We start from the raw sequence: 27115 nt of genomic DNA, 5'->3' as shown, positions 1-27115 counted from the left end.
AGTCAGGGTCTTCGAAAACTTTACTTGCTGTGTGACCCAAAAATTGAATGTCGACTTGCTACCTGTAATGTTAGAAGCATGACTCTGTATATATAACACTTTAACAAAATTACCGTACCATTAGTGTGTCATAGGAGTCAATAAGTATAGATAGGAACCCTGTTTGTGGTGGATTTTTGTATGCAAGGAAAAAGGAACCCAAGGCCACACAATCCAGACCAATCAAGACCTAAACTCATCGTAAAAGCCATGTACTTGGGACCTAAGCCTGGCACTCTATAACCCTATCCTTGGCAATCAAAGGAAGCGAAGTCGTGTTAGGCTTGGTATGTGAATGTCCATTAATAAAGCTGGGCAGTAAAGTGTAATAAGTACCCAAGCTATTTGCAGTGTAGTTACTTGACACTTAAATAGCTGCAGCCTGTGACGTATGATCCAGTGTTTTTAAGCAGTTAGGAATTATCGCTAACTGTGTGTGTTAGTTGTTGGGTAGTTGTTTGCGGGATTAGTAACTATCTTGATGACTCTTTTTAGTTTACGTTTAGAAAGGTGGTATATTGCACAGTAGGATACCTTTGTTGTAACTGATGGTGCTTCACAGTGGTTGAGATAATAACTAGAGATGTTAGTAGTAAATCATATGCTAGTATTTGAATAGTTACTTAGAGCCTAGTGACTACCTTGCCAGCTTGCGTAGGTAGGCACAGGAAAGTTAGATAATGTGTAGTTGTGATAGATAATTATTTTAGTGTCATAACCTCTTCAGTCCGATGATGTATTGCTCCTTTCTTGGTCTAGATTTTATCACCCTAGTCCTCCTATACTCCTCTCACCTTAACTTGGTCCAGATTCTCGTCCTTTTGCAACTAATTTTCATGTAGCTTAGTGGCAGGAAAAGACAGTGCTAAGACTCTACATCCTTTCCATGCCACTTCTTCGTGACCAGCATCATATTCTGGTGTTAATCTATTGTTACAGCTCAGCATTCACGATGGAAGGCAATTTAAGGCCGAGTTACACCCACTTAATCACTCTCACTTGTGCTAAATCACGTCTATACTCCACTTAACTACACCCACAGCCACCTTACACGCACCTAACCCCACCTACACCCACCTACACCCACCTAATTCCTGCTACAGCCACCTAACCACGCCCCCCACGCACTTAACCCACTAGGAGGAGACAGGGGGTGAGGGTGGGACGCAGGAGGTGGTGGAGGTGGGGGCGGAGTTCCCTGCCCCTCCACCAGAGCTCACTGACCCCAACAACTACCCTCCCCCGCCAGCTACCCCACCTGTGAGTACCCTGGCAGTTTAGTAAAAAATAAATAAATAAATAAATAAATATATAAAAATAACAATAACAATAATAATAATGACTAAGATTTGGTGAAGTGCATGTGGCTGGAGTTGTATTATTTCTAGGGAGTGAAAAATACAGTGACTTTTTCATTAGTACGTATTGCATTTGGTGTAGAAGTAGTGTATGCCTCCACTTTTCTGCATGTGCACCATTCCTACTTAATGTATTAGAGAATCATGTATAGTTGTAGTGTAGGTATGTAGTCACTTTAGCATTAACCTTACAAGATTTGCATTCCTGTATGTTGTATTGACTGGCGCAGAGTAATCACTAAAAGCCTTTGAAAAGGATAAAGGGTTAAGGGTGATGTTAAAGGTGATGCAGGTGTTTATTGAACAACTAACTCTATTTTGTCCTTTACCCTGTATGGCAGAAACATATAAATTTACTGTATAATTATTAACCCCTACATCTGGCAAGAGTATACAGTATATATGATTGATGGCGATTAATCAGGAAGCTGTTGGTGTGGTACATTAGGGCAATTCCCTGCATTATTTCAGCTGCATGCAGCCACACCTCTTTCAGCCACATCGTGTTTGTCATAATGGATGCATTCACCTCCAACACAAAATGAGTGGTATTATCCCTATGTGATATATATATATATATATATATATATATATATATATATATATATATATATATATATATATATATATATATATATATATACATATATATATATATATATATATATATATATATATATATATATATATATATATATATATATATATATATATATATATATATAAAACCTTGTGTTTACTTGAAGTAATTATTGCCAAAAATTATGCTACTAAATAATTAGAGGTATTTTAATCACATAGGCGATCCCTACTCAGTGACATCACATACTCACAGCGTGGCACCACAGGTCACACTGCCTCCGTGCACCCCAGACATCAGGCCTTGTGTTGCGGTATTTACTGCTTCATGACTACACTTTTTGTTTCTGCAACAGACTTTGGATTTTTTTTAATTTTTATTTTCCGTGATATATACAATGATTCAGGAAGGAGAGGTAAGGAAAAAATGAGTCAGGATAACCCCAAGGAAGGTATGTGTGCAGAAGCCTGGAGTCTACGATTTAATCTGATTAGTTAGATTAAGAAACCATTATTAATGCAGTGTTGTAAAGATCAGTGTTGGGTCGATTGTTTTTTGGCGTCAAAAACTGCGATCAGGCAAGAGTGGGCAGGAAAACGGCGTATTTATATGTAGAGAGCGACGGTGATGTGAGGATCTATCAGCAATTTTCATTTTTCTGTCATGAATAAGTTGTATTAGTTTTTTTTTTTTTTCCCCTACTTCATTCCTTCACAACATTCATTTCTCAGAGACACCCCACAAGACTTCCTCAATCCACGCCACCCAAACCGCATCCTTCTCCCCAGACATCACATTCTGCTCCCCACCCAGCACTCAACACCAATTGGCGATCGGAACTTAAACTCGCCACAGATCATCTCCCCACCATTATCACTGACTTTATGACACTCGCACGACGCGCACTTCTCACAGCAATAGCCATTAGTAAAGCCTACGATGCAATCCCCGGCCCAAGCTAATCACCACGATATACAACATAAGCTAAGAAAACAACGCCAGCGCTGGCTTGCCAACTGCTGGCTCGGTAGACAGGCATATATCCAAGACAAGTCATCATGAACACGAAATTTCCCTAGTGGAGATCCACAAGGTTGTGTTCTCTCAGCCACACTCTTCAGCCTATACATGCATCTTATTCCCACACCCCAGCCACCCACAAACATTGCCTCCCATACAGATGACATCACCATAACAACCATACACACGACGAAGAGAGAAACCTGTTTTGGACACACACAACATTGTAGACACAGCCTGCACACTGCAACAGTACTACCTCAACACACTACAGACTTGCATCGGGGACAACAGGCTGACGATCACCTCAGACAAATCCACCACCACACTCATCACACGAACACAGGTACTCCCCCACATCACATTGAACAATGTACATGTGCCACACACCCATATCCCTGGAGTAACATATTATGACACTGGACTCACCTTCAAGGACCGTGTACAATACAGTAAGAGGCGGTGCACCCCCAGACTCGGTGCCTCAGGGTAACAACCGGGCTAGATTTTACACAACATTAAGAAACACTTTCCTTGCTCTATAATCAACACTTTAGGTCAGTGATATCCTTTTCCTCCCTGGAATGGAGTCCCATCCTATCAAATACCCAATGCAACACCTTTCAAATCATACAGAACAGCACCCTACGCATCAGCACTGGCTGCACCACGCCCACTCCCACAGTTCACTTGCAATCAGAAACTAAAGTCCTCCCTGGCTGAGACTACCTTGATATGAGAGGCACAGTTCTATGCAGCAGCCTGTGCCAATACACAGCACCCCTCTCAATACATAATAGAAAACACACAACACTGACACACACAAAATCACCACACAAACATTATCAAACCCTCTGCAACAGTATCCCTCCTTCAGACATTCCAGCACCAGCAATGAAGAAACAGCTGCATACTCACTTCACACACAGGGCAGTACAACACCTCCATCCATACAACAAGCTCCTTTTCCTGACGTCCACCCGTCAAAGGTGTCCATATATAGAGATGATTGAATTCACCTAACTAGGCTTCGAGCAGGAAATCACCCAGCCCTCTCCAGCTGCCAGCTAAGATTTGGGTCGGGTGGAATCATAAATGACACGCCCCTCACATCTAGAATAGGCCCATACAATATAACACACATAACGTAGCACTGCACAGCACACGCCACACTAAGACGTAGAGACAGTGTCAGCGGTGTAAGGTACCTGTGGGACAAACCCATAGGGGCAGTTGCTTACCTGAGGCTGGCGGGTCGCCTCGATTAGACGGGCTGGGGTTAAGCAACAACAACCTACATACTAAGCCAGTACATGTCTGCGATTTCTAAACAGCAGTAGCCCTCAGACCATATTAGTGGTCTGTCCCCTTACCTTCACTCACGGTACTATTGTGTGTGTGTGTGTGTGTGTGTGTGTGTGTGTAGATAAATATTGATAGCCAGACACGAAGCCTTTTGCCTCTTCTTGGCTTCGACAAAACCCCCCAAAAGTGGGAAATAATCCAAAAAATAGCAGAAGACACCACTTATGGATAGCATGTCATTTTCCGCAGTTCCTGGGGCCGTCGATTGCCACTCATGGATCACTACTATTAGGGCGTCGAAATTTTGTATCGTTTACCTGTAAGGGTCGCTTTTTTTTTTTTTTTTTTTTTGGCGGCACTTTCTTTTATTTCTTGCCCTTTGCAGAACTTTTATATTATCATTCTTAAATAATAATAATAATAATAATAATAATAATAATAATAATAACGTATTGTCGCGACTTCATCGTGTGTTTGTGAATCTCAAGTTTGAATCAGGGTTTTCTCTCTGGATATTTTGTGCCACAGATGATGACTCTCTCTCTCTCTCTCTCTCTCTCTCTCTCTCTCTCTCTCTCTCTCTCCAGCATCAACATCAGTTTTGAAAGACTTTTTTTTTCATTAATCGGCACTTTCCCTCCCCTCCTGTTTTTTTTTTTTTTTTTTTTATCTTACCGTAATTTATATTTAATACGTTCTTCTTCCCGCGGCTCAATAGGCGCCAGGAAAATATGGTACACTGAGGCATTTTCCTGTCTCCTTCCGTCACTTAAGTTTGAGTCAAGATAAAGTTTCCCCTAATTACCAAGACAAAGAAAACGGAGCCTTTCAAACTCACCCTAATCAAGGAGTTTCTCTCTCTCTCTCTCTCCCTCTCTCTTGGAATAACTTCTGGGTAATTAGCGTTAACCAGAACGTCTCCGTCTTCGTCGTCTGCATATTAGGGAACTCTCACTATCCCTTCACTCGATGTAGTGCAGCCTTTATGAGACTGCGTTGAGTGACAAGCTAAATGGTTCCTTGTACTACTTCCACTACTACTACATTACTTCTGCCACTACTACTACTACACTACTTCCACTTCTACTACTACTACTACTTCTTCTAATGCTACAACTACTACTACCACTACTAATACACTACTTCTGCCACTGCTACTACTACAGCTACTCTACAACAACAACAACAACTACTACTACTACTACCACTACTACTACTACTACTACTACTACTTCTACACTACTACTACTCCTACTACTACTTACACAGCCATTGCTTTAAACGCTTAAGTACCCCTTCGTTTTTCATTTCCTGTAGACCACTTTGTCAACAAGTACAATTCTGGTTTAATACATTCAGCCATCCACACCTCACTCTCAGCGTGCCTTCAGACGATTTTATTCAGCTGAGGGAGAAAAGTCGGGTTGTTCATGGAGTCCTTACAGCCTCGTCACACTATACGGTTTTTCGAAAGTTAGTAAAATCGTCTAGAGGTTGTAAGTAATGGAGTGAGTTCGTATGCAGTGGATAAAATATGGATGTTATTTATTTATTTATCTCTTTACTTATCCAACTGTCAATCTATTTCTCTATCTGTCTATTTATCTGTCAATCTATTTATCTATTTATTTATCTATCTATTTATGTAGTTAGATTATTTTTTTTTTACTCCTATAACTTACGTGTATCTCTTCAATCGCTTTGAGTCCCCCTTTCATCTTCCCATTCTCTGTCGTCCATCTTGTCAACAATACAGGGCAGCTTAATCCTATATTGCTACTGCCAAGGACGAGAGGGAAGAGGAGATATTGAGGAAGGGGAAGGGAAGGAAGGAGAGGAAGGGAAGTAGAGGGGAAGAGGAGGAGGAGGAGGAGAGGGGAGGCGGTAGGGAGAGAGAGAGAGGGTAGAGTATCGGATATTAATTAAAGATGGAAGGGGAGCGTCGCCAACCTGTCATATTTTGGCGCGTGAAGGTAAGTCATCTGAAGACGTCTCTCTCTCTCTCTCTCCATTTGTGTGTGTGTGTGTGTGGCGGACTAGCGAAGGTACACATAGTAGAGGCTTGTGCAACAGCGGTGAGTAGAGGCAAGGGTGTGTGTGTCCAATATTACAGGCAGGGGGGTGACAGGGGGTGGCAGGGGTGAATTACCAGGTGGGTGCGTGGCAGTGGTAGTGGTAGGGTGGGTCATAGGAGCCTCAAGGGACTCATAGGTAGGGGTGGCGCTGGGGAGGGGGAGGTGGGTGGCGTCTGCTGAATAGAAATACCTTTGTACTGTACAGGTAATTGGAAGTGCTATGAATCTCACCTGCAGTTTTTTTCTTCATAGTTTCTTTTTCCTTTTCTTTATTTCTCTCTTTTTTCTCTCTTTTCTTTATTTATTTCTCCTACTTTTTTCTTTCTTTTCTTTATATCTCTCTTTTTTCTCTCTTTTTCTCTTTTCTTTATTTCTCTTTTTTCTTTCTTTTCTCTTTATTTTTCTTTCTTTTCTTTCTTTTCTTTATTTCTCTCTTTTTTCCTCTTTCTTTTTCTCTCTTTTCTTTATTTTTCTCTCAATTTTTCTCTCTTTTCTTTATTTCTCTTTCTTTTTTCTCTCTTTTCTTTATTTCTCTTTCTTTTTTCTCTCTTTTCTTTATTTCTCTTTCTTTCTTCTCTATTTATTTCTCTTTCTTTTTCCTCTTCTTTCATTATTTTACTCTTTCTTTTTCCTCTTCTTTCTTTATTTGTCTTTCTTTTTTCTCTCTTTTCTTTATTTGTCTTTCTTTTTTCTCTCTTTTCTTTATTTCTCTTTCTTTCTTCTCTCTTTATTATTCTTTCTTTTTCCTCTTCTTTCTTTATTTCTCTTTCTTTTTTCTCTCATTTCTTTATTTCTCTTTCTTTCTTCTCTCTTTATTACTCTTTCTTTTTCCTCTTCTTTCTTTATTTCTCTTTCTTTCTTCTCTCTTTATTACTCTTTCTTTTTTCTCTCTTTTCTTTCTTTCTTTCTTTTTTCTCTCTTTTCTTTCCTCCATTTCTTTTTCTTTCCTTCTATGTTACAGAACTTTCAAAGCCCTTACACTAAAGCCTATTCTATGATCATTTCTAAACCCAGATTCCATTCCCGGGCCGTCCGTCACACACTAATGATAATAATAATAATTATAATAATAATAATAATAATAATAAATAATAATAATAATAATAATAATAATAATTAAAAAAAAAAATAATAATAATAAAAATACTGATGATGGTGATGATGATGATGATAATGATGATGACGCACACACACACACACACACACACACACACACACACACACACGTAGTAAAGGGCAGAGAGAGTAAACACACCAATACTTGACTTTCAGGTGTTAATGAACTTGATAAATAGATCTAATTACAGGTAACATACGACCGTGATTACCTGTTATATGTGTGATTACCTTTGTGTGTGTGTGTGTGTGTGTTGGGGGAGGGAGGATCGAACCACACAGCACATCTAAACAGGGAATTGTGAAAGGCATCTCGTCTCTCTCTCTCTCTCTCTCTCTATTTGCCGCAGTGTTACATCTATCCTTTATCGCCGCCATTCTGCTCACTGTCCTACCTATCTCTCTTGCATTCCTTCCCCATTACAGTGGTCATGCAGCACCCTTATAACTAGTTTCTCTCTCTCTCTCTCTCTCTCTCTCACTTTTAATCTAATGCAGGAGACAGTTGCTACACTCAATCTGTCACGTATGCAACTGATCAACTTTGAAAATTTCCTCAGTTTATCATTTCCCCCTTCCTGCGACCTCCAGTCTTTTAAATGCAGTGTGTCCAAACTTGTAGAAACTAACAAATCTTTAGTGTGGCTTTATTCATTTTTTTAACGTAATCTTTGGAAGGGAGAAGTTTGGAGACTCATACTGTACTTATCATGGCATATTCTATCTATCTATCTATCCATAGCTCGACGCCCGAATCCCGCAAAGGGTGGCCGCAGACAAAACGCCTCCAAGTCGCTCTGTCATCCACCATTTGACTGCCTTCCCCCCAACTCACTCCCCTCTCCCTCATGGAATATTACTCTCGATATTACCTTTCATTATAGTACGGGTGCTGGATAGGGCGCCTTCATGTGGTGGCACTGATATGACTGGGTGTCTCCACTGCCTAGTTACAAAGAAGCCCTCAGCTCCCTCCCTACCCATCGAAAGGACGATGGTGGACTGCAGGAGTCTCGTAACTCCAGCCTGCAGTGCACTGGGTTCACGTCCAGATGAGCCTAGGGTTGCATCTACTGCTACTACTACTACTACTACTACTTCTACTACCACTAATACTAATACTACCACATCTACTACTACCAGCACTACTACCACTACTACTACTACTACTACTACTACTACTACTACTACTACTGTTACTACTACTACTACTACTACTGGTACTACTACTGTTACTACTACTACTACTGCCACTACTATTACTACTACCACTACTACTACTACTGCTACCACTACTACTACTACTACTACTATTACTACTACTATTACTACAGTGCAATTAACAGGTCTTCTTCACTCCACAGCCGCCTCTCCCGGCACCCCCTGCAGAGACTTGCTCCCCAGTCATCACCTCCCCCACCATCATACAACAGCAACAGCAACAGATACAACAGCAGCAATTACAGCAACAGCAACAGCAGTTAATACACCAGCAGCAGCAACAGCAGCAACAACAACAACAGCATCACCATCAACAACAGCAGCAACAACAACAACAATACATACAGCAGCAACAGCAACAGCAACAACAGTACATACAACAGCAACAACAACAGCAACAGCAACACCTCCAGCAACAGCAACAGCAACAGCAGCCTCACCACCACCAGCCTCATCCTCAGATTCATGTCCTGCGTGGCAATTCCATGGTGGGTGTACTTAATTTCTCACCTATTTTTTTACCTATTTTGAAGACTGACACGAGTAGTACTATTTGTCCAAATATTTGTTCAGATATTTGTCCAGATATTTGTCCAGATTTAGTTCAGATAATTGTACAGATATTTGTCCAGATCTATAGCCTGTATTTCTGATATATCTTCAATTTAAATGTGTTTGGTGATGAACTAACTGCGCTTCAAAATGACGCTGTATTTTCTGCTTTAGTATTTATCTCTTTTCCTCTCAGAGCTTGTTACGGACAGGCCTTCAGTTATGCATTATGGTAAACTGTTCCAGACGTCTACAGTTCTCAGGTTCAATTGCTTTATATATTTTGTGTCCTTGTCCTCTCAGCATGTCAGGGAAACTTGGTGTTATGCTGTGGGTTTGATATCGGGTCCTCAGTGTCCGCAGCCAGACATCCACCTGTACTGGTTGTAGGAGTTTTTGCCCACAATGGATGGTGTATTTAAGCGTCTAGTACTGCTGGATTTTCATTGATAACTTAACAACTGCAAAGATTCGAACCGGCACTCCTAAGTACGTGGAGACAGCAGCAAACCGACTAAACCACGGAGCAATCGGAGAGCGCATACCTCCGTCAAGACAGCGGTGACCCCCCTCCATGTTTTTCGTGACCTTGACCTTCACCTTTGACTTTTTTGCCCTAATGGCTCTCAGTCATTATGCCAAAGCTGGTGCTGCTCCATCCACTAGATTTTTAATATTGCTGCTAACAGAGAGACAGAGAGACAGACACAATTAAACCGGACCATAAACACTCTTGGCGGGGGTAATAAGGAGACAACACAAAGATGGGATGAGGGAAGGGACTGTAAGGAGAAGACGTGAGTAACAGTCTGAAGTGGCACCAGGACAGAGCACCACTGGGAAAGTCATATAAGATGTAGATAGATAGAGTGATAGATAAATCGATAGATAGATAAATAGATCAATATAAGATGTACATAGATAGATAGATAGATGAATAGATGGAAAGATTAGGTCAAGAACAGGTAATGGCGCATCGGAATACAGACGATATCAAGAAGTCGGAACAAAGGGAGGTAAGGTTGGAAAAAGTTTATATTGAGGTCGTGATAAGATTGATTTGAGATGTCAAGTAAGGGAAAGATCAGGCTAGGTCAGAGTTAAGGTGCCATCAAGACAAGGTGACGTCTATAAGGTAACCGGTATATTATGAGGTCATTGTAAAGTGGCATCAGAATATTTTTACATCGGTATGGGTAAAGCCACTATGAGGTGACACCAGAAATAGATGATATCAGAATAAGGCGACACTGAGAGAAGGTGACACCAGGACGAGGCAGCATCTGGAAGTTAGGGCAGTATGGAAGATTGTGCCATATTATCAGAGTATACAGAAGCAAGAGGTGACACTGACACATGAACACATCGGTATCAGATAACATAGGTATAAACTGACTCTGGGATACCCTGGCTCTCCGACCCTCTGTACCTTACCATACCTGTCCCCAGCTTTACCCACCTTGTGTTGGGAAAGGAGGTCTAGATGATGAGGATGAGGATTAGGGAAGGTTAGATTTAGATGTCAGGATCACGATACGTGGATGCAAAGAAAAATTAGAGATCATGATCAAGATAAAGGGACAGAGTGGTCAGATTAAGAGGAATTAAAGATCAGGATAGGAGGGAGGCAGAGGTCAGATTAAGAGGTCAGATCAGGATAAAGGAATACAATGAGGTCATATTAAAGAGAGGTTGGTGTGTGATAATAGACTGAGGTGTTATCGTCTTATCCCCCACAGGACGGCAGCCCGGCCCGTACAGGAGGTGAGGGCAAGAGTGGAGTGGAGCCACCCCGTGCTTCAGACTCATCTTCCACCTCATCTTCGGTGACTCCACCCGATAAGCGCTGTGACTCCGGCATCCATTCCCAGGCCTCATACACCTCGTCCTCGGCCTCGCACTCCAAGTCTGGGTCGTCTGGGTCTGAGAGCTGTGTGCCTCCACCTGGTGGTGCTGCGACTGCCCCTGCTGCTGCCGTGGCTCCGGCTGTAGCGCGTTGCTCTAGTGTGGACGACCTCTGCCTTGCACCACAGCCTCCACCACAGCCACAGTCCTGCGTCAAGAGCCTCTCCCTGCAGCGCGGTGCTGTCCCCTCCTCCACTGCACCTCAGACTGGCGTAGTGGGACAGGAAAATGGGTCAGGGACCGGGCCAGCAGGAGGGGCAGGGGCAGGACGGGGTGGCAGGCTCAACATAGAGGTGGTGGGTGGTGGGTACGGGTTCCTGCCGCCGGCTAAGTTTGTAGCATCAGAGCCGGTGTACAGCGACGCCTCCACCCCGGTGGTCATCAAGCGACGCAGCTCCATCACAGTGGAGCCAGACACGCCGCCATACGAGCGTTCCGGCTCTTCCTTCTCCACATTCACGGAGCCACAGCTGCCACGAGCGATACTGCGGTCAGGCTGCCCCACCAAGGCCCTGACCGTGGCGGCACATGGCGTCCGTGCCCGCAGACTGCCGGCAGCGGACAGCAAGCACGCCACCATCGCCGGTGCGGCCCCACCCAAAGGCTTCCACCAGCCGACCCACGTGGACACCAGATACTTCTCTGTCCCCGCCGTCAAGCCGCCAGGTACCCGCGTCCACCCGGCCCCCCAAAACCCACCCCGCACCCCCTCCCTCCACTAGCCTCACGCCCGTAAGTGGTCTCACCCGCCCGCCCGCCCGCACGCCCTCACCCTGCCCTCACCCTCCCCACCCAACACACTTACCTCACCCTTACCCTCCCCACTCAGCACACCACCCTCACTTTCACCCACTCCACACCCTGCCTTCACCTTATCCCACTCCACACCCTGTACTCACCCTCACCTTCACACCCTGCCCTCACCTTCATCACATCGCACCCTAACCTTATCCACCCTACAACCCACTTTCCCATTCCACCCCAGACCACACCACACCCTCACCCTAGTCCTCCCTCACACCTACCCACACCCTCACTCTCTTCTCACCCTCACTCTCACCCTTACTCGTACCTTCATCACCACAACTACCCTCACCTTCACCACCCAACCCAACCTCGCTTTCACTCTTACCTCCACCCTTATCCTAACCCTCACCCTCCCCCTCCCTCACCCTCACCCTCCCCCTCCCTCACCCTCACCCTCACCCTCCCTCACCCTCACACCTACCCTGACCCTCACACCTACCCTGACCCTCCCTGACCCTCACCCTCACACCTACCCTGACCCTCCCTCACCCTCACACCTACCCTGACCCTCCCTCACCCTCACCCTCACACCTACCCTGACCCTCACCCTCACCCTCACACCTACCCTGACCCTCCCTCACCCTCACACCTACCCTGACCCTCCCTGACCCTCACCCTCACACCTACCCTGACCCTCCCTCACCCTCACCCTCACACCTACCCTGACCCTCCCTCACCCTCACACCTACCCTGACCCTCCCTCACCCTCACCCTCACCCCCCCTCACCCTCACACCTACCCTGACCCTCCCTCACCCTCACACCTACCCTGACCCTCCCTCACCCTCACACTCCCTAACTCTCACCCTCACCCTTACCCTCACCCTCCCTGACCCTCACCCTCACCCTCCTTCCTATGCCATATAATGTGGTGTTTTCAATGCATAGCCAGTGTTATTAGATGTTAGTGTGGTTGTGGTGTTGGTGTGGTTGTGGTGTTGGTGTGGTTGTGGTGTTGGTGTGGTTGTGGTGTTGGTGTGGTTGTGGTGTTGGTGTGGTTGTGGTGTTGGTGTGGTTGTGGTGCTGGTGTGGTTGTGGTGTTGGTGTGGTTGTGGTGTTAGTGTGGTTGTGGTGTTGGTGTGGTTGTGGTGTTGGTGTGGTTGTGGTGTTGGTGTGGTTGTGGTGTTGGTGTGGTTGTGGTGTTGGTGTGGTTGTGGTGTTAGTGTGGTTGTGGTGCTGGTGTGGTTGTGGTGCTGGTGTGGTTGTGGTGCTGGTGTGGTTGTGGTGCTGGTGTGGTTGTGGTGCTGGTGTGGTTGTGGTGTTGGTGTGGTTGTGGTGTTGGTGTGGTTGTGGTGTTGGTGTGGTTGTGGTGTTGGTGTGGTTGTGGTGTTGGTGTGGTTGTGGTGTTGGTGTGGTTGTGGTGTTGGTGTGGTTGTGGTGTTGGTGTGGTTGTGGTGTTGGTGTGGTTGTGGTGTTGGTGTGGTTGTGGTGCTGGTGTGGTTGTGGTGTTGGTGTGGTTGTGGTGTTGGTGTGGTTGTGGTGTTGGTGTGGTTGTGGTGTTGGTGTGGTTGTGGTGTTGGTGTGGTTGTGGTGTTGGTGTGGTTGTGGTGCTGGTGTGGTTGTGGTGTTGGTGTGGTTGTGGTGTTGGTGTGGTTGTGGTGTTGGTGTGGTTGTGGTGTTAGTGTGGTTGTGGTGTTAGTGTGGTTGTGGTGTTGGTGTGGTTGTGGTGTTGGTGTGGTTGTGGTGTTGGTGTGGTTGTGGTGTTGGTGTGGTTGTGGTGTTGGTGTGGTTGTGGTGTTGGTGTGGTTGTGGTGTTGGTGTGGTTGTGGTGTTGGTGTGGTTGTGGTGTTGGTGTGGTTGTGGTGTTGGTGTGGTTGTGGTGTGTGGGTGTGGTTGTGGTGTTGGTGTGGTTGTGGTGTTGGTGTGGTTGTGGTGTTGGTGTGGTTGTGGTGTTGGTGTGGTTGTGGTGTTGGTGTGGTTGTGGTGTTAGTGTGGTTGTGGTGTTGGTGTGGTTGTGGTGTTGGTGTGGTTGTGGTGTTGGTGTGGTTGTGGTGTTAGTGTGGTAGTGTTGGTGTGGTTGTGGTGTTGGTGTGGTTGTGGTGTTGGTGTGGTTGTGGTGTTGGTGTGGTTGTGGTGTTGGTGTGGTTGTGGTGTTGGTGTGGTTGTGGTGTTGGTGTGGTTGTGGTGTTAGTGTGGTTGTGGTGTTGGTGTGGTTGTGGTGTTGGTGTGGTTGTGGTGTTGGTGTGGTTGTGGTGTTGGTGTGGTTGTGGTGTTAGTGTGGTAGTGTTGGTGTGGTTGTGGTGTTGGTGTGGTTGTGGTGTTGGTGTGGTTGTGGTGTTAGTGTGGTAGTGTTGGTGTGGTTGTGGTGTTGGTGTGGTTGTGGTGTTGGTGTGGTTGTGGTGTTGGTGTGGTTGTGGTGTTGGTGTGGTTGTGGTGTTGGTGTGGTTGTGGTGTTGGTGTGGTTGTGGTGTTGGTGTGGTTGTGGTGTTAGTGTGGTTGTGGTGTTGGTGTGGTTGTGGTGTTGGTGTGGTTGTGGTGTTGGTGTGGTTGTGGTGTTGGTGTGGTTGTGGTGTTAGTGTGGTTGTGGTGTTGGTGTGGTTGTGGTGCTGGTGTGGCTGTGGTGTTGGTGTGGTTGTGGTGTTGGTGTGGTTGTGGTGTTGGTGTGGTTGTGGTGTTAGGGTGGTTGTGGTGTTAGTGTGGTAGAGTTGGTGTGGTTGTGGTGTTGGTGTGGTTGTGGTGTTGGTGTGGTTGTGGTGTTGGTGTGGTTGTGGTGTTGGTGTGGTTGCGGTGCTGGTGTGGTTGTGGTGTTGGTGTGGTTGTGGTGTTGGTGTGGTTGTAGTGTTGGCGTGGTTGTGGTGTTGGTGTGGTTGTAGAGTTATTATGGTGTTGTTATGATGTCTGAGAGTTGCTAGCATTTTGAGAATTCTGTGTGTGTGTGTGTGTGTGTGTGTGTGTGTGTGTGTTTTAATCTATATGTATGTGTATGTGTATATTATGTGCTTTGCTCATGTGTATATCTACCACATGCATGATTCTTATTTGTTCATTATATTGCATGTATCCAGCTCACATTTATTATTATATCTCTCAGGCATTGGTGTTTACATAAAAATCTAAGTCAGGTGCTTTAGTCCGCACATTTTAACTTGGCGAAATGAAACCACGCCCCCATCTTGAACCCTGGGCTGTGATTGGGTGAAGGAGATTTAAAACTATTGGATTGGGCACTCCTCTTTCGTGTACCATCTTTGTTTTAATCATTCCACCATTTCGCCTCTTCTTTCCCTCCTTCCTTCCTTCAGTTTTCTTGCCTCCTTACTTTTCTTTCTGTCATTTCCTTCCTTTTCTTTCCTTCCATCTTTTTCTTCCTTCTTTTCTTTCTGTCATTTCCTTCCTTTTCTTTCCTTCCAACTTTTTCTTCCTTCCTTCTTTTCTTTCTCCCTTCCTTTCTCTTCCTCCTACACCCCTCTCATTCCTCCTTCCTGACTTCATTACTCCGTTTTTTTTTTTCTCTTTCTCCTTTTTTTTTTTTTTTTCCAGCATCAACCTATTCAATAACACTTTTTCCTTGTTTCATATAATCATACATTACTTCTGACAGTGAAGTGATGTCAGCAGTAGCGCACAAGTATTAAATAAAATAAAATATAATTAACATATGGAGCGGTAGCATTGCCTTCCCCGCGTTTAAAATCAGCCAATCAGGTGCCTAGGGGGGCGGGGCATATTCGCCAGGAAACTTTGAGTGGACTATAGATATTACAGGTAAATATTTCATTATTCTGTGCAAATTCATTTAAGAAGAAATTGGTGAGATAAATGAAAGGTTGAGTAGTGTGTACAATGTTTTTTTTTTTTTTATTGATTAGAATTATCACCAACAATAATCTTAATTTGTATTATAAGTATGAAGGTGTGTGTGTGTGTGTGTGTGTGTGTGTGTGTGTGTGTGTGTGTGTGTGTGTGTGTGTGTGTGCAGTTTAAGTGACGCTTTCTTTATGGATAGCTTCACTTTAATTTCTGGTAATTAACATATTCACTGTAAGTCACAGCTTAAAGTCTGGTGCCCTTCTTCCTACTCTTCTTTTCTTCCCTCCTTCCTTCCTTCCTTCCGTCTTTCCTTCCCTTCTTTCTTCCTTTCGAGTTTCCTTCCTTCCTTTGTTTTTTCCATTCATTATTAATTGGTCTTCCTTCTTTCCTTCATTTCTTACTTTCTCGTTTCGTATTCTTTCATTCTACTTTTCTTTTTTTTTCTTTTTTCTTTTTTTTTCTCAGCCCCCTTTCTCCGTTCCTCTTTTCATCCTATATACTGTATATATATATATATATATATATATATATATATATATAAATATATATATATATATATATACTGTATGTGTATTATATATATATATATATATATATATATATATATATATACCGTATATATATATATATATATATATATATATATATACCGATATATATTATATTGCATTCCATTTTTCGCCTACCATCTCTCTCTCTCTCTCTCTCTCTCTCTCTCTCTCTCTCTCCCATAGGTGCCAGAAAGACTCCTACCTCCACTACTTTACATCTCACTAACTTACATGAAAATGCAAATCTATCTATCTATCTATTTAGTTATAGATTTAAATATATATTTCCAGCAAATGTCATAGTAAAGTAAATTTATATGACAGTTTGAATACACATAGAAACTTAACTCTATTCAGTGCTGTATATTCAGATATCTATATAATCCTGCATACCTAAGTCAATTTTCATATTCTAAATTTTGCCCCCCCCCACTCCCCCATCCCCCACTAATACGTCTACGCCCCCCCCCACGCCCCCCTTACAGCTGAGCCCCACATGAGATTATGACTAGAGGCAAGCGTGGTGGCGGAGGAGAGGGAGACTGAGGAAGGTAGAGTCCAAAAAAAAAAAAAAAAAAAAATCTGAAAATATCTCGTCTGTGTTAATCCTCATCATTTGTATATTCCATGACCTTTTTCTGATATATATTTCGGTGTTTTTATATTGTTCTTAATTCATGTTTTCCCCCTGTCTACAGCCTCCAGTCAGTGTGTTTGTAAATATTTGGAAGCACTAATTTGCTTTAGTTTAACCCCCCTCCTCACCACCACCACTCCGTTTTCTATCTGAGCACATTTACCTTAGATCAAGACTCTTGCCAGTTAAGGAAGCTCCCTAACACCTTATCCTGAGCGAATTATTTCACTTATTAAACCTTACGGTCCTCTTGTTACATAAATCCTTCTGATATTGTCATACTCTGTGCCAAAGGATATATACCAGCCAAATCTAAAAATATATCTTTCACATACTGTATCTTTCGCACGCTCTGCTCTCACTTCATGCACAACTTCCCCATTCGTGCATGATCATCTTGGGGAAGGGTTAGTTTTGGCTGTCACTCTCCCTCAGAGGATAATTTCCGCTCCTGCAGTAGACATGTTACAGACACTTCATGGATCCTCCCTTTTTAAACGCAAAAATAAGAAAAGAAAAAAAAATCCTCTTATTGTAATTCATTGCAAATTTACCTTTTTGGAAATTCCTTCTCGCAGTTCCAGTAGTTTTGTGTGTACTTACAAATTAATGTATTATTATTATTATTATTATTATTATTATTATTATTATCATCATCATCATTGTTATTATTATTATTATTATTATTATTATTACTAATATTATTATTATTATTATTATTATTATTATCATTTTTAATATTAGTATTTGTCGAAAAGTGAGCTTTATGTCTTATAGTTTCTCGTAAAATATGCCTTTTGAAAATTTACTCGCATCTTCATTAGTACCGTGTCTACTTGCATTTTTTTTTTTTTTTTTTTAATGTTGAAATGTAAAGAGATAACTGGTGTCCTGTTTCGTAAATCTGCCTTTTGAAAATCTCCCTTCTCATTTTCAGTTTTATGTGTACTTCTAAAATATCATAATTTTTTGGTGTTAATGGTTGCTCCTTGATGTTCCTTGCAATTCTATACTTTTTTACCACACTGTTTATTACCACTATAGCATATTTTGTATATGGATCGTGTTCTAAGTTACCATGGATTTTATAACACCTCTTCCTAAACCATTTGGCTCTTGAGTGGACGCCACTGCTGCACAGTGCCACCACGTATGGGCGGATGTGGAAGTGTGTGAGTCATGATCCAATGTAAAACTAATTTGGAATGGACTGTAGTGAGGGAGTTAGTGAAGGCCATATCACACTCCCCTAGTTCCAATAAGTCCCTCTTGAGCCGCCCAAGTCGTTAGGAGATTAGCAGAGGATAATAAGAAAAAGACGTCACCGTTCAGGTATGATTACAGAGACTTCAGAATCTCACAGTATCTCTTGTTCTTCCCATAACACAAAGCTTAGTTACGGGAGAATTATTGTTGGTTGTTTTGTGTACATAGGACAGAACCTTTATTTTCTTCTGCGGTGCTTCACTGGCATCACATTTGGTGTCTTGTGGTGGTGAAGTAGCCTACAGCGTCTTAATATTTACACACCACAGGGTTACCCAGTGGCAAGTAATATAATTTTGCACTAGCCGGAGTAATGGTGACAGATTCAGCTGAAGTTTGTGGGGTAATGGAAGTCGTTTCTTAATCCTTAGTTCTCGAGGTTTTCAGTGACGAGTACAATGGCCTGACGTGAGCCAGAGCAAAAAAAAATTATAATAAAAAAAAAATCGTTAGCAAAAGGTATATGGTATTTCTAGCGGATGAAATCCACCCATGAAAATCACTCTTAAACTTCTTGACTGATCTTCATTGGGAACTAGACATCTGTGGGTTGATGCTGTAGCTCCAGCCTCCTCTGGACGTGAACCCGGTGAGCTGCAGACTGAAATTGGCCTTCTGCGGCCCACCTTCCTCCGTTCGGGGGATTAGGAGGGAGTTGAGGGACATTTGTATAACCAGGCACCATGTGGAAGCGTCCCTCTCCACCACCATGAGTGTCGGTGCAAGAGGTGGTCATGTTCAGTCATTAACACATGATACATTTATTCCATCTTGTATGTTAGCTGTGTAAATATGACTTTTCTAACGCTGATATTTTTTCCTTTTTCAGGCACAGGAGTTATGGCGTAAGAGGGCGACTGTTATCAATGTGAGCGTAGGTGAATAGTAGTCGTGACAATATGGCGCAAAGACCCTGTAGGCAATGGAAGGGTAACTCAAGTGTTCCTCCTTCCCGAGTCACCCATTTCCACTCCTTCACTACACACGCTAGAGTAGAAATAATATTGATGGTGAAGTCTTATTAGCCAGGATTTTTTCTACCACGACGTAGCTGTATCAGAGTGTAGTAGTGGGTAGGTGAGACGAAAAAAAAGGCTTGTGAGCGCTAACGTAACATATCGCGGTCGCCATGTTTGCAGAGTCGTCGGGGAGTCGGTGTTTACTAATGGGCCGTGTTGTTGTTGAATTTGGAGACTTCGTAGCGATTTCTCCTCTTCGATTTATTTTGCATATTACGCCTTGATAACTCTCTTGTTTGTTAGTGATGCACTCGATGTGGATAATTAAAAGATAGACAAAATGCTGGAGAATATCGAGGGATTGCAAAAAGAATCGCTAGGAAGAGGCGACACGAATCCTCCCAAATTAACAAAATGCGGTTCATTGTCACTATTCTTTGTGCTCCGGACCCACTGTGGATATCAGAGGGGAAGTGATCGTAGTTAGATGAAAAAAGCGGTAATATTAGCTAGATTAAAGACAAACCATGGTAGATGAGAGAACTTTAGTTAAAACTGACTTACATAGCATTTTGATAGGTAACCGAGAACTTGAAGGTGATACACAAGAATATCATCATTATTTTTTATCATTTTGTTATTTTATCTCCGAAGTTAACGTGTAAATACAATACTCAGCGCTACCAAAGACTTGTAATGTATATAGTAGTAAGGGAGATGTCACTAGAGAGGAATGCAATTGAGGGACGGATGGCTTGGTGCAACACTCAATCAAAATGTTGCTTTTTTTCATGACTTCCCGCAAAGGGTTGTGTTCCGTACCTTAAATAATTATAGATTTCTGTGTATGGCTTGTGTAAAAGGAAAAAAATCAGCTGTTTATTTATTAAGAGTGAAATTAGATGCGAATTTACAGTATATGCATAGTACTGGGTATCACAATATTATTATTATTACTACTACTACTACTACTACTACGCTACTACTACTACTACTACTACAAAAAGAAATTCACACACACACACACACACACGCACGCACACACACACACACACTGCCATGCCTGAAATCTGTAATTACTAAGGTACTTTGAAAACCGTAGCTAGGATACTTACGGAACAGCTTAGAAAACTTTTGATAGTGCTACATTTCGGCGGATTGTGTGTGTACAGGGAGGTAAAAAGTATGTTCCTGCTTATATTTTAATGGGTGTGTTTGGGGGTCTGTAGATGGCATAAAGAGAGAGAGAGAGAGAGAGAGAGAGAGAGAGAGAGAGAGATTCTGCCCATATACGTAAGGGCTACATACCTGGCCCCTCATGACTGAAAGATCACCTGACTCATCCACACACCTGACTGATTCACTATACTCTTTTTACTCTAACTTGGCCTAAAATTGCCATATCTCCATCTTCAGTGCTGAGATGTATCAATAGATCACCACTAGAATAATTTGCCAGTCATGCAGAAGTGCTATGAAAAGGATGTAGAGCCGTAGTAATGTCTCTTTGTGCCACTGAGCTACGTGACACAAGCCTTGGACGGACGAAAATCAGGCCAGGTTGAGGTGAGAAGAGTATAGTCACACTGAAGAAACGTCGTACTCGTCCCCACCCACTTCACCCTCCTTACATCCCCCTTACATGGTCCTTCCAGCTTTCCCCGCACAAACTATTATTAGTGCTTGGTAGTAGAAAGCACTGTCATTGAACGCAACGCATATATAAACAGCTGAGAATAGTAAATACGCTCAAAATGCATTTGAAACCCAGACGAGGGTTCAAAGGGGCTCTGAGAACAACAATTGGCCTTTATTATTTGATCAAGCCTTGACTATAAATTTCCTAACTGCCTATAGTCCAAAAAAATTCTCAAAAATAAAATAAGCCAGTGATAATAACCCATATATATGCGTTAACATTTTTTTTTTTACCTTCCTGTACAGTGTGTGACAGTATCGTGGCGGGTGATCCAGGTTTTTATCATATATTTAAGAGAATTTATAATTATACGAAAAAAGACAAAGTGATATTAGGAATTTATTATTGTACATTTCTAACTAGGTAAGGAGTGGAATCGTAAAATGAGTAATTATAACGGCTTCAGATTAAAATGTAAACGCTATGCTTGGCTGATGGAAAAAATGTGCAAGTTTAATGCATTTTTGAATTATCAGTCTCCCGGGACGCACTCAGCTGAATAGTATCTTCTGGCTTTTGATGGAATTTATACTAGAGTTATTCCAATCATGAAACTGTTGAGTCTGGAATATGTGAATTGTAGAAATCTCATATCGATGTCATTTGCCGTGTTTAAACAAAGATAAGAACACTGTACTTCATCAATCATCATGTTTTTCTTCCTCGCCCATGGCTGATAGGAATACCACTCATACGGCCAACAATATAGGGTAGTCTTACACCTTCTGACTTTGTGATATAAAACAATGGGTAAAAAAATAATAATCTCTGTTATACCTGTGAATTATTGAGGACCGAAGGACAGACGGACGTGCAATAGTTTGAGGCTTGTACCGAGATGAAGTCGGTCGCTTACTCTACCAATCGAAAATGTGAGAATGGAGAGAGGACAGCAAATTCTATCTATATAAACGAATATATATCTCTCTCTCTCTGAAGTAACGAAATTTTGGAAGGAGAGTGAGAGATGTGAAATGCGGGAAAGAAGAGAGGAAGGGTAGAAAGGAAAGAAAGAAGGATATGGGGGAAGGGAAATTCGGGTGAAGATAAATAAGGAGGATGAGGAGGAACGGGGGAGAAAGAGGGAGAGAAAACGAGTGAATTGCGGTGCAAATAAAAATCGGTTCACACTCATCCCCCCTCGTCAGCTGCGTGTATTCCAGAGGAGCAAAATCTGAGTCGAGCATTGGAGCTGAGTGTACCATTTTAATCTCTAGCTATGGAGAGATAGTTGTCAGAAAAATTACAGTGAATCTAATCAGTAACATTTTTCTAAGCTGTGTTCATAGCCAGCCTCAAATACGTTTCGCCACACTGACCATTCTGCATTTACAAAGATGAAATATCAAATGTATTCCTAAACCCGCGCTCGGCCGGGTATTGCTTAGAGTATGTTGCCTTGAATGTATTTTTTTGCATGAGAAGCGATGTTGGCCACTGTACATAATCTTAAACGATGATTATATGACATTTTTTTTTAAGTATTTCTTGTGAATGTTCAAGATGTTCACTTTTACGGCACAGGAAAGGATGAGATGTGGTACTAAAGCCTCGTGCTGGTGATTGTTTCATGTGACTCTTTGGCCCCTCCTCGCTTTCCAAGTCTTTTCCGCTCAATTTTCTGATAGTTTTGATCCTGCGAAAGGTTATAGGTCAAAGGATTAACATTTTCTTCACCTCTTTAGTATATATGAACGCAAGATCAATGCACAAAACACCAGATGTGAGAGAAAATGTTGATGGCTTTTCAGAAGACTGGGCGGATGTCACCAATGCGAGGCTGATGGCGTCACCGTTCCCATGTGTTGGCTATGATGCTGCGCATAATTTGTCATAAGTTAGATGTTGTCTGCTTTGAAATGTACATGAGTGTGTGTGTAAATAAAACAAAGTGTAGGAGTTTTTCTCAGAGTTGACAGGTTCGCAGGAAGTTGCATTCGTTCATTTCAAAACTGCCAGCTCATAAGTCGATGTCCGATGTTCCATTTTTTACCGATATTCCCAGTATGTAATAAGTGTCATGTGGAGAAATGTAGGCTTGCAGAATTAATGAAAGTGTTTATAGCAGGTGGTGACAGGTTTTATTATTATTATTTTTTTTCAAAGGAGATATATCCCCGGTGATTACATAGTTAGCGAAAGTATAACTGTAAATATATGTCAGGAGGATGTAAAGATATCACCATTATTATTATTATTATTATTATTATTATTATTCAACTCCATGCTATTAATAGACAATAACCAAATGCAAGACATTAGAATTAACTGTAGACTCTAGGATACTGAATGTTTCTTTACCAGACAATGCTAGACTGATGCATTTACGAGGCACAGGTATATCAACTCTTCACTTAACATGGACTATATTTGCAAAGGCTGGGAGGCTCGCTTGGCACCTCTTTTTTACTAGGTTTTCTTCTCTTTTAAATATCCATAGTTGTAAATATATAGTTTTTTTTTTTTTTTTTTTTTTTTTTTTTATCAAACCGATGATGTCTTTCAATTTGATCATGGAAATTTTGGCACTTAGACGTATCACTTACTAATCCCTTCACTGCTAGAGGTCTTTCCTGAGGCGAAAATAATTGGAAAAAACAAAAAAATAATTAAAAAATAAATACACCATTGTCCTGAAGGGTGTTAATATCTTCTACACTATGGGATATTTAATGCTGTATTTTTGCATTTTTCCAGACGATTTTGTTCAGATTGGGAGAGACTTCGCGCTGGAGGGATTTTATTTGTCACTCAGTAACCCGTTCTCTACGTGGGTGCTCCCTGAAATTAAATGTTAATTTTATGGTGACAGCAAAAATAAGAATATATATATATACATCGTCATTTCAAGGGTTAATATTCTTTCACTAGTACAGTCTATGTTGATTTGAAAACGATTTGGATCACACAGGATGCTGAGTTACCTGGATGTTATGGAGAGCATCGTTTTAAACTCCTGTGGGCTAAGCTGGAAGGATGGAGGCGACAGAGGGAGCATTCAATGGCGAGGACGCGAATTTCAGGCAAATGTGCAAATTCAGTTGCTAAGGAAGAGGTTCTAGGATGCCTTCTGGTTCCGGATTCACGAATAAACTTACCATCAATCCTGAAAAAAAGAAAGAGTTATAGTTCATTATAATTTTCCTTTCGTAAATAAGATTTGTTAATGTATAACGAACAAGAGATTTGGAAAGCTTCATAAATTACCCTTGTCCTTTCTACATAAGCAAGTCATAGTACGAAAGGCAAGTGGTCGTAAGGTTTTTGGTGAATTCAATAATACGGTCCATAAACTCCGAGTGTTTTCCATTTCCCATGTAAACAAACTTGTGCTACTACTTTCCCTTATGTCACTATGTTTATTTTCGCCTTCATTTCTCACATTTACGAGGAACTGTGTACACTCCTTACTAGTTGTACTAAAGTAACTAACTATATCATGTATTTCTAGTAGCATAGATGTCAAAAAACAATGCAGTATTACCCATGTCTTTGGAGTGACTGTTTTAGAAAATGGATATATCAGTGTAGAAGCGACCTGTTTTAGGCTGCAGGTCTAAACGCACTCCACAAAACACCATTGGCTCGTATCCTAGTCAGCTTTTGTTTACATCTTCCTTACTGATTTACTTATGCATGTGACTTGTTAATATTCCCTTATATGTTAATTATATCTGAGTCAACATTATAATGATGTAAGGAGCATATAAGTGAATAACAGACTTTAACCTTAATACGCAAAACGAATCGGTAAGAAAAAGGTGCTAAGCTGGCGAGGATACGAACCTAAATGACAAGTTAATGATGAAAATAATATCTCTCTACAACTCCTTGACCAGCTGTATATTGTAAGTGATTTCCTTAATGAGCCTGTAATGATTTAGTCTGCTTTGCACTTTTCTACTTACTGATAAAGGATACGTTTTTTGGTACACTGTGAACAAAATGAAGCTGATTTTTTAGAATTTTATACCCATTTTAAGATTAGGGGAATGTAAACATGTGAACAGGATTTTTACATAAGGCCTTTCCACACACACACACACACACACACACACACACACACACACACACACACACACACACACACACACACACACACACACACACAGCTGTGCGTGACATTTCCCAAAAAACATTCAACGCTAGAGTTCCCGGACGGGGTGGGATTCACGACATTTTTTTTACAGCCGTTTCCCTGTCGTAACGTAGGTCTGTTTTTGGAAAGGAAGAATTATACTCATCACTTTTAATTAGGAGTGAAATTGCCTTCTTCTTCTTCAAGCTCACGAAATTAACGCTAAAAATACGTAAAACTGCCATCTTCATCCAGCTCAAGAGATTAACACTAGAATACGATACTAGTTACAAAGAAGTGCCGTGGAAAATGTGTATAGACCTACTGTTGTATTCTGCAGCGAGATACGTAAAATAGGTGCCTAAACGATGAAAATATCCACGAAATTAACCACAGAGACACGGAAAGTCTATTATTTACTCTCGTTCTCGTCAAGTTAAAACGTACAATAAATTTCCTCTTAAACAGAAGTGAAACGAATGCTTATTATTGTAACAGTACTAAAAGTCGGCTTCAATTTTTTTTTAATATAAGGAAGAAGGAACCAAAGGCCAGGAGCCCACAAGACTGTTTCCTCCAAGAAGAAACGAAAACAGGACAGAGAGCCAAATTCAAGATCTGTTCAAGATGCCTGGACACACTGCGTTTGGAAGACTGGATGTCATAGGCAGTAGGAAATACAGAGGGAAACAGTTCCAGAGTTGTCCTGTTGCATACATGAAGGACTGGGAGGTTGGTTAAAAGGTGGTGGATCATTGTCATAAACATCCCTCAGGAGAAATTTAAATACACGAAGTAGAAAGATAAACAGGAAACATAAATGGTAAATATTTGTAAAGGAACGGATCTTGAATTTGGTTCTCTGTTATTTTGTTTTTATTTTTTCTTGGAGGGAGCAGTTGCGGGCTCCTGGCTCCTGGTTCCTTCTTCCTTGCATAAAAAAAAAAAAAAAAAAAAAAAAAGAGCTACGCCTGGGAACCGATCGTATGTCTGTTCGTGCATCCGACCTATGGACCGTATTTTCGTTGGTTTAAGCGGCCTGGTAGCAACTTCTTTACCGATTTATTTTTAAACCTTGATATTGTGAATTGTCTAATTCCCCACAAACTTGGAAAAAAAGAGAATTATTAAGTTTACTGAAGTAAAACAGGTGAGAAAGAGGTGCTGAGGAGAGCACAGTATTCTAGATGGGTTTGAGTCGTCCGTAACGCATCACGCAGAATAAATCACTTAGGAAGAGGATTTACGAAGACTTCTGCCACCTACAATCTGGCCTTAAGCTGACGAAAATACTTTCTGTGTGTGTGTGTGTTTTTTTTTTTAACATGCATGGCTGACTCGAGGACGCACAGTGCATTTCTCAACTACCAGTTTATAATCAGTAATAAATGCAGGGCTGAATTTTGGTAAGAGGCGCCAGAATGATAGGGCTATTCTGTTTACTTGCTGTCCTAGGAATCAGCAAGTTAGAAATGCTATATATTTTTCTCAAGGACCAAATTTACGTGTATTATCGTCCGTACATGATGCAGGTTTGAATTTACAAGAGAGAACAGAAAGAAAATGAAAGATACGGTTTGCGCCATTAACAACACACACACGTACACGCACACGCACACGTACACGCACACGGACACACATCATATGGTCCTTCCGTTCATTTGCAGCGCTTGACTTCGGCAAACAATTGAGAAATGCCAAATCTTACTCTCAAAAAACATCGATTCCGTGTGTTTTGACCTTAAGGAAAGCCTTATAGATGGTATTATGTTTAAATTTGAGAATGAGTGCCTGTCTAACGCCTCACTGTTTTCATGTTACTTTAAAAACAGCATCGTCAAATTCAAATATTTAGGCTACTGTCATCGTGAATTTTCTCTGGCTATTACGCCGTACACTAAGTGGCATTGGAGATCTCGTATTCCTTCCTCCTTAGCGACTTATTTTTCACATTAAACCTCATTATCTTATATCACTGGTGCAAAGTCAGTATCAAAGGGATTTAAACAACGTACGAGAAAATGATGGGGAGGAAAGTGCAAAATAAATCGCTTAGGGAGAAGGTGCACCGAAGCTTCCAATGACATCTAGAGTTCGGCCCTATGACTGACACTAAGTTGTTGTTGTATCGTCGTGAATGGTTATAAGTTTTTGACAGATATTTATGTACAAATAATTTTTAAGTTTTTCATTGTGGC

The 27115-nt window shown here is 41.8% G+C and overlaps 1 protein-coding gene across 1 annotated transcript in view; it reads left to right on the top strand.

The window, feature by feature from the left end:
• The window catches only part of LOC145397601 (uncharacterized), a 149450-nt gene extending 130405 nt beyond the window's left edge, over positions 1-19045 (top strand). The window contains exons 13-17 of the mRNA XM_080270641.1: positions 1180-1299; positions 3272-3343; positions 8858-9202; positions 11006-11837; positions 19011-19045. Of these exons, the coding sequence (XP_080126767.1) occupies positions 1180-1299; positions 3272-3343; positions 8858-9202; positions 11006-11837; positions 19011-19030 (1389 nt within the window). The 3' untranslated portion in view covers positions 19031-19045. The remainder of the gene's footprint in view (positions 1-1179; positions 1300-3271; positions 3344-8857; positions 9203-11005; positions 11838-19010) is intronic.
• The last annotated feature ends 8070 nt before the right edge of the window (positions 19046-27115 follow it).

This window comes from Coenobita brevimanus, chromosome 42 (genome assembly GCF_032717465.1).
Source record: "Coenobita brevimanus isolate Jiangsu-jjx chromosome 42, ASM3271746v2, whole genome shotgun sequence".
In the NCBI taxonomy this organism is placed as follows: domain Eukaryota; kingdom Metazoa; phylum Arthropoda; class Malacostraca; order Decapoda; family Coenobitidae; genus Coenobita; species Coenobita brevimanus.
The sequence above is the reverse complement of the archived record's forward strand: the minus strand, read 5'-3'. Positions and strand labels throughout refer to the sequence as shown.